This window comes from Belonocnema kinseyi, chromosome 7 (assembly GCF_010883055.1).
Source record: "Belonocnema kinseyi isolate 2016_QV_RU_SX_M_011 chromosome 7, B_treatae_v1, whole genome shotgun sequence".
Classification (NCBI taxonomy): Eukaryota; Metazoa; Arthropoda; class Insecta; order Hymenoptera; family Cynipidae; genus Belonocnema; species Belonocnema kinseyi.
Window position 1 is genome coordinate 64,133,401 of NC_046663.1, and position 9,056 is coordinate 64,142,456.

At 27.2% G+C, this 9,056-nt stretch overlaps 1 protein-coding gene across 3 annotated transcripts in view; it reads right to left on the minus strand.

The window, feature by feature from the left end:
* LOC117177208 (CCR4-NOT transcription complex subunit 1) overlaps positions 1 to 3,905 on the minus strand; it is a 52,855-nt gene extending 48,950 nt beyond the window's left edge. For 2 of the 3 annotated variants that reach the window (XM_033367754.1, XM_033367753.1), the window contains exons 1-2: positions 3,509 to 3,905; positions 760 to 972 (exon numbers count right to left, since the gene is read on the minus strand). In XM_033367754.1, the coding sequence (XP_033223645.1) occupies positions 760 to 972; positions 3,509 to 3,610 (315 nt within the window). In that variant the 5' untranslated portion in view covers positions 3,611 to 3,905. The remainder of the gene's footprint in view (positions 1 to 759; positions 973 to 3,508) is intronic. The other variant, XM_033367755.1, reaches the window with a different exon arrangement.
* Positions 3,906 to 9,056: the final 5,151 nt, after the last annotated feature.

The window sequence follows — 9,056 nt, forward strand, 5'->3', positions numbered from 1 at the left end:
AAAATTGCTTAAAATCTCTGGAATATTTGGGAAATCTTTCTGAAACCTTTTGTATTTGTTTGAAATCATTGAAACATTCAAAAACTGTTTGAAATATTCTAACAAATTTTGAAATCTTTCTTTAATCTTTGAAGTGTTTTAAAATCTTTCAAACCTGATGTACTTCTTGAAATCTCGAACATTCCTGAAATCTTTTGAAGTCCCTGTGAATTCTTTGAAATAATGTGTGAAATCTTTCTTGATTTTTTTTATTCTTTGAAATCACTGGAATGTTTGAACTCTTTGTTAAATCTTTTGAAATCTTTTAAAATCTTTCATTGTTTTGAAATCTTTGAAATTCTTGAAATCTTTTGAAATCATTATGAACTTTTAATATATTTAACATTCTATATTAGCGGAGGAGAAATTAAAAACTTATGGAATTATTCACAATATCAAAGTATATTCATTGCAATCTATAAACATCGTGAAAAATTCAAGGAGAGTTCCAGGTTTTCAAGGTCACTGGTCACCCTGTAGGATTCTTTTGAAATAGTTTAAAATATTTTAAATCCTTTGACATCTTGTGAAATCCATTGCAAATTTATAAAGCCCTTCTAAATCTTTTCATTTTAAAAAGTTACTAAAAAGTTATTAAATGTGACTGCAATTGTTTTTTTCAAAATCCTTGAAATTTTCCGGCGAAAAAAATTCCCTGACTTTTCCACGATCTGCCTGAAATTAAATTAAAATTGGACCGTTTTTCGAGAAATATCTCACCTTTTGATGATGAAATGGATTATCAAAAGCGTAGCAGAGGTTCGAAACGAATCCAGGTTTACTAAGAATGGACGTAAGTTCCTCTTTCAAGAACTGAACTTGATAGAAGTCCGGTGCGCTGGACTCCAGTGGTTCTCCAGTGGAAAAGTCAACACTCGAAAGCAAACAGCGCAATAGATGTCTGTCCGCCTCCCGACCCTTCCCCTTGGCCAACTACGAAAATACATTTAAATATAATAATCGATAAAGGGGGAAATTTAACAAGGAAAAATCAAACATTAAACAAATAATTGTCTAACAAAAATACTTGTTTTATAAGAATACTTTGTTTCAATGTTTCTAAAATTTTATCTAAAATTTGTAAAAATCTTTCAATATATTTTGGTAAACAAGGAAACCTCTCATTAAAAAAGAAAATCTAATAAAGTCAGTGATATCTTAGTACAAGCCTCGGACTCATTGCAGATATCAAAAATAATGTCACAAATTTGAAAAAATAGTCTTATTTTTTTAAGTATTACACTTATGTATAGCCCGAAAAAAATGGTGTAATTTTTTATTTATTTTTTAAATAAAATTTACAGTTTTATAACCTAATACTTTAAAAATATTAAAAATTATCTCGAACGCTTATTTAAAATGTAATACTTAAAATTTATAGACTTAAATTTAGTCTATAAATTAACAAAATTTATATTTATTTATCGCTTAAAAATTCAAAAATTTGATTGCACTCTCTTTCTTTCTTGATAAACGAAGTTTTTCGGGTTGAAAATGTACATCTTGTAGAAATTTAACCTTATTTGGTTGAGGATTCGTTTTTGTTGGTAAACTGCACCGGCTTTTTATTTAAAATTAAATATTTTTGTTTTTGAAATATCAACACTTACATTTTTCATTGAAAATTCATCTTTTTAGGAGAAAAATTGAAATACCTCATTGAAAATTGAACTACTTTATTCAAATTTTATTTTTTCGGTTAAACATGGACAATTTTAGTTGAAATTTTTTGTTGCAAATTAATTCTTCTAACTGAAAATTTAAATATTTTATAGAAAATTCGTCCTTTTGGCTTAAAATTTCAACAATTTCGTAGAAAATTCAATTGTTCTAATGAACATTAAGCTTTTGTTTGAAAATTCATCTCTTTCTGTAGTAATTATACCTTTTTTTTTGTTAATAATGCAACTGTCTAGTTAAATGATGAACTGTTTTGGTTGAAAATTCAACTGTTTTGTACTCACAAATTAACAATTTCATAGCAAATTCGTCCATTTGCTTGAAAATTCATCATTTTGGTAGGGAATTTAATTATTTCTTTAAATGTTGAAAATTCGTTAAGATTTTGGTTAAAAATACTCTCGGTAATTTAATAATTTGGTAGCTAATTTATCTATTTGCTTGAAAATTCGCATCTTTTTTTGAAAATTCGTATTTTCGGTTCGAAAGTTCCAAGAATTAACCCGAAAATTGAACTATTTGGTTGAAAATCCTTTTTTTGTAGAATATCGATTCTGTTGTTTAAAATGTAACTGTTTTGTTAAACAATAATCAATTTTAGTTGAGTTTTAAAGTATTTTGATGAAAATTCGTTCCTTTTTTTGTTGAACAATAATTTTGTTAATTAAAATTCAACTTTTTGAAGGAAAATTTAACAACTCCATTTTAGCGTAAAAATTGAATTATTTAAATTAAATTTCATCTGTTCTCGTGAAAACCCCCAATATTTTGTTGAGAATTTTTCTGCTTTAATAGAAAATTAGCCTTCTGTCTTGAAAATTAATCTTTTTCATGAAAAATTCAACTATTTGGCTAAAAAATTAACAGCTTGGTTCGAAATTAATCTGTTTAGATTGAGGATCTCAACTATTTTTTATTTAAAATAAAATTTTTTTCTCGGTTAAAATATCAACTATTACATTTTTTGTTGATAATTAATTTTTTTCGGCGAAATTGCAACTACTTTGTTGAAAGTGAAACTATTTTGTTGATTTATAAGAAAGATCAAGACTTTACCAACAATAACAAAAATATTTTTAAAAAAAAGTGTCATATAGTGTGGCGAGTCCAAAGCCTGTTACTAATATTTATTTTTGACTAAGTGAATCATATTCCATGACAAATACCAAGAAAATATTCGGAGGTTTAAAACGTGTTCTTGCAATTTAATGGAAAGCAGATCAAAATATTCAGCAATGTTATCTTCAATTATATGCTATTCAAGTGCCAGATAACTTTCAGCTTAATGTTTATCTGAAAATGATCTGCATATTATGTTTTTCATAAAAGAGAAAGCAGACTCGCAAAAAAATAGGTTCAGAAAAGAAGTTGGAACAAAAAAAAAGAAAGTTGCGTTCCACTTGCCAAAATTGAAAATATCGGTGTCAAATTGACAGTAACTGTTGTTGAAAGAGGTTGAATCTTTTCCTGACCGATTTGTCGTGTTTTTTTATAAAATGAGACTTTCATTATTCAAAATGGAACGTTAACGGAAAACTGTGATTAGACAAAGCAGTATGTAAGGCAATGGTTATCGGAGCACGAGAGCATCCCACAAAAACGGAGCGTCAGCTGGTCGTCTTTTGGGGTTAATTAAAAAGTGTTTTGAAATTTGGGTACGAATTTGGTGAAAAAAAGTGAGCAAACATATTGTGTGGGTTTCAGGCCGTGTGGCAAAATACTGTCTCTAGCAATCGGTGGAGGGGAAGGATGCGAGAAAGCAGGACACAACAGGTTTCGTTGTACTTACAGCTGATATTTCCTGGCAGCTTTCCCGAAAATTTCGTTTATTTAAATTCGCAACCAAATAACTGATTTGTGACAAAGTAAAAGATAACGAGTCCAGGTTCATAGTTCCATGAATACGACCTCGAAAGCTTCAAACACGTTTGAAGCTTTCTTCGGTATCCACGAAATGCCTCCCCGGGTTCTCTCCTCGTCAAAAGCATGTAAACTACATTGGCACAGTCTTGCGACCAACATCGGGATCGGTATTTTTTATTACGATTTCAGATCAACGTCATGGCGAGCACAACGGAAAAAATATTCAAACGTAACACTTGGAAAATATAGGATTCCGCACTAGTTTTTCCACTTATCTCCTTTTTCCCATGAGCTCCGCAGTTTCAACATAGATCTTTGCACTCGCTCCTACGACTGAATTCATTGTTCATCGCACGAGGGAGCTGCTCTCGCAATGACTGATTGGTGGAGATATCCGGATTTCCGGGTAACGTTTTTGACGTATTTGAAAAACATAACCTCGAAAGTTGTTTGTTTGTTAAATTGTTATAAATAGAACGCGATTTTAAATGTTGTGTCCTCGATTGTAGAGCTTCGAGAGTGTTTGTTTTTGTCAGACATTAATTTTTTTAAATTATGTTGCTCAATTTTGTAAATTAATTCTGATCGATAAGCGATCTGATTGGTTTGGAATCATGTGACAGCATCCTCTAATTTAGGCACGGAATTTCAAAATATCTATTTAAATAGAAAACGTAACTCATTGGTGGACTTATATTTAAATTTATTAGCGAACATTGTAAAAAAAAGGGCGGCGGCAAAAATTAATTTTCAAAATTCCGCGGAATTCAAATTTATACATTTTTAATTTATCATTCTCATGGTTAGCGAAATATTTTTTAAATTGTGAATGGAAATTACTAATTACTTTCATTAATTAATCATTTAAAAAATTATTAATAAGTCGAAATTTAAATTATATATACGATTTTTCCATGGTATTTTTAAAAATCCCTTATAATTACTCAAATAAATTTAAAATCCCTTAAAATCTTTTCTAAAGTATTTCAAATCCTTTAAAATCCCTTGAACCTTTTTAAAGCTCTTGAGAATTCATTGGATATTTTAAAAATACCGTACAATTTTTTTAAATCTTTGGAATCACTTTAAATAATTGAAATCTATCAAAATTTAGAATCTATCAAAATTAAGTCTAATTTATTTCTAAAGGGTAGTGAACTAATTAAACTCAGAAAGTGTTGAAAAGATTTCATTTCTAAAGAACTCACATGAATTGTAAAAGCTTAAAAAAATCGATTATTTCAGTAAAATTCTATTGAATTTATAGAAATTCAAAGAAAATAAGACCAATTCCGTGAAATTCATAAAAATTTCAGTGAATTAAAAAACAATTAAGAAATATGAAAAAATTATTGAATTCAGTAAGTTTGAAATGCATTCAGAAAAACTGAAGGGGATTCAAAAGTGTTTAATGAAATTACTTAAACAAAAACTACACAAAAATCCATTGAATTGAGTATAAAGAATGCAAACAAATTTAAAAGAATTCAGGATAAATTGATAAGAATTTAAGGCGAATTCTCAATTAATTTAAATGTACTGCAAAAAATATTTGTAAATCTCTTGAAATCTTTGGAACGATTGAAGTCCTCGGAATCCTTGTCAAATCTCTTGAAATATTTTAAAAATTTTAAAACTTTGTAGATCTTATAACATCGTCCCATATTTTTCAAAATTCTAAGAAATTATTTACAAACCTATAAAAACTTTTCCCAATCCCTTCTTAAAATCATTAAAACTCTTGGAAATCCATAGCAAAATTTAAATCTCTTTTAAGTATTTTGGATTCTTTTAAAATGTTCTACAATATTCAAAATTCTTTGAAACACCTTCGAACTATGAAAATCAATCGAAAACTCCTTAAAATATTTTTAAATACTTTGAAATATTTAAAATCAGTTAATACTGTTTCACATATTTAAAGCTCTTGAAAATTACTTGAAATATTCCAAAATTCTCGAAAATCTTTTAAAATCCTTTGAAAATATTTAAAAAAATTTTTAATTAAAGCTTTTTAAAGCCTTTAAAAATTCATCGGATACTTTAAAAATATCTTACAATTTCTTTAATTCTTTGGAGTCACTTCATGTTGTACAAATCTATCAAAAAATTCTTACCCTTTAAAATATTTTAAAATCCCTTGAAGTTTTTTAAAGCTATTCATAATTTGTTGGCATTTTTTTTAATTCCCTAAAATCTTGTAATCCCATAAGAATCCCTTCAAATTATTGAAATAATTTTTTAAATTCTTGAAATATTAACAAAAAACTAAAATCTTTCAAACCTTTAGAATCTCTTTAAACGATTGAAATGATTTTAAAAATTCTTGAAATATTTTAAATCCTTTAAATATTTTTAAAGATCTTGAAAATTACTTGGAACATTTAAAAATACTCTGAAATCCTTAAAATCCTTTGGAATCACTTTAAATGATTAAAACTTGTTTAAAATTCCTTGGAGTCTTTCAAAAATCCCAAATAATATTTTAAATCTTTTGGAATTCCTTCAAACTATTAAAATTAATTGAAAATGCCTTGAAATCTTTTTAAATTTCCTTCGAATATATTGAAATTTGCTAAAATATTTAAAATCCTTTGAAATCCCTTAAGTCTTGAAAGTTTTTTAAATTCTTGAAAATTCTTTGACATGTCTAAGAATGCCCTTCAATCTTTCAAATCCTTTGGAACCCTTCAAATTGTTGAAATTAATGAAAAATTCCTTGTAATAATTTGAAATTTCCTAAAATATTTCATAATATCCTTTCAAATCCATTGAAAGTTTTTAAAGCTCTTGAAATTTCCTTGAATCTTTAAAAAATACCGTAAAATCTTTAAAATCTTTCAGAATCAATGGAAAAGATTGAAATTTATTCAAAATACCCTAAGACAATTCTAATTCTTTAAAATATTTTTAAAATCCCTTAAAGTATTTTGAAGCTCTTGAAAATTCCTTGAAATTTTTTTAAATGCCCTACAATCTAACAAATCCTTTGGAGTGACTTTAAATTATTTAAACCTATTTAAAATTGCTTGGATTTTTCAAAATATCCTTAAATATTTCGAATCCTTTTTAAATCCCTTCAAATTATTTTAATTAATAAGAATGTCTTACTTCTTCTTCTTTAAATCCCCATTAAAATTTTCTCAAATCAATTAAATTCATTTAAATCCTTGAAAATTTCTTTAAACTGTTTTAATCTTTTTAAAATTCCTTAAAACTTTTACAGATACCATAGAATCTTTAAAATCCTTAAATCATTGGCATTCCTTAACATTATTGAAATCTATTAATAATGCTTTAAGATATTTCCAATCCTTTACCATTTTTTGAAATCCCTCAAGTTTTTAAAGCCCTTGAAAGTTGCTTGGAATTCTTTAAAAAAACCATACAATATTTCAAATCCTTTAGAATCCCTTCAGATTATGGAAATCGATTCAAAATGCACTTTAATCTTTCAAAATGCCGTAAAATATTTCAAATCCTTTCAAATTCCTTTAAATTATTAAAATTAGTTGAAAATTCCTAGAAATCTATAAAATATAAACTAAAATATTTTTAATTATTTTAAATTCCTTGGAAATTAAAAAAATACCCAGAAATCTTTAAAATCCTTTAAAATAATTTATTGAAATTTATTAGAAATACTCTAAGATATTTCCAATCCATTAAAGTTTTTTAAAGATGTTTAAAGCTACTTGAATTTATTTCATACAATCAATCTACAATCTTTAAAACCTTTTAGAATCGCTTAATATGATTGAAATCTATTGAAAATACCCTAGGCAATTCCCAATACTTAAAAATATTTTGAAAATTTTCAGAGCTCTTGAAAATTCTTGGGAATTTTTAAAAATACCCTTAAATAATTAAGGTCTTTGAAATCCCTTCAAACTGTTGAACTAATTTGGAAATTCCTTACAATCTTTTAAAATGCCCTAAAATCTGTCCAATTCTTTTAAATCTTTAGGGACACCTTGAAATATTTGAAAACCTTTGAAATCCCTAAATTCTTGTAAATATATTCTTTGAAATTCATTAAAATCTTATAAAATCAATCTTTTTATATAGGAAATCTTAAAATCATTCGAATAATTGGAAATTTCTTGCGTGTTTCAATCTCTAGAAAATGCCTTACAAGCTTCAAAATATCCTAAAATCAATTTTAAAATTTGGGAAAACCTTCAAATTATTGTAATCTATTAAAAACATCCTGGAATCTTTAAAATGTCCTAAAATATTAAAAATTCTTTAAAAACTTTCTCAAACTATTTAAAATTCCTTGGTATTTTTAAAAACACCTAAAAATCTTTAAAAATGCTTTTGCATCCCTTCATATTATTAAAATATAATAAATATTTCTTTAAATCTTTTAAAACACCCTAAAATCTTCAATATTCTTAAAATATTGTAATCTTTTATAATACTTTAGATATTTCGAAAGAAAAATTACTAAAAATGGCTATCTTAACCCTTAAACGGCCAAAACGCCACTACCGGTACACTGCTTTTCAACGGCCAATAACTAAGACTATTCGACACTAGAAAAAATTGAGACACATATATTTTTATTGCTTAAAATCTCCTCTTTCCGACGGTGCCAATGAAATTCCTCCAAAAATTTTCTTATTATCCCAAAATGCAGTTTAAACAAAAAAAAACGTGATTTTTCGTGCCTATTTTTTTTCTGAACCATTTTCCAAAGCATTTCGAGTCTGTAATTAACCTGGAATCTCACTAACGGGCGTATTTCTCGGCTGATTACAAGAACTTTTTATTCTTGACAAATTTTCCGAAAAGCGCATAGTTTTTCAAACCAAAATTTTCATAGTTCTACGCATCGTGTAAGAGTACAATGATTCACGAATATCTATCGTCCGTCTGACGCAAACAAAGTTTACGTTGCCCAACTATCATCAACGTGGAGGTCGACGAATATCGATAGTCTCTTTTTTTTTAAAGGGATTTTATGTATTTTTTTTACATTTTTTTATTTTTTTTTATGGAGAATTTTTTTCATTTCAGATTTCAATCCGTTGAAATCATTTTGATCCTGCTGTTTCAGAATGTAATTTTGAGAAACAATGTAAGCAGCAATACATGTTGCAATCAATGCAAAATCTAGTAGTCCTCTGGCGACATTGTTCATTATTACATAATGTTCTTGTTCATGATTCGTATCTGTGAGTTTCGAAATCACCTAGTTTTGATTGCAACAAATATTTCCTGCTGATTTCTTTAGGGATTGTCCATATATTACGTAAGACGTTTTTCTGTTGTTTGAATAAAGACGAAAATAATATTTTTATCAAGTTGAAAAGGACACAGCGATATAAACAAAAGAAAAATGCCTTACGTAATATATGGACGATCCCTTACAGAAATTTCCAGGGCAAACTTTTTCTTCGTTACTCCATGAAAAAACGTGATTTGGTTCCAATTGTTTTTGAGATGCTGTGTAGTTATGGAAAACAGAT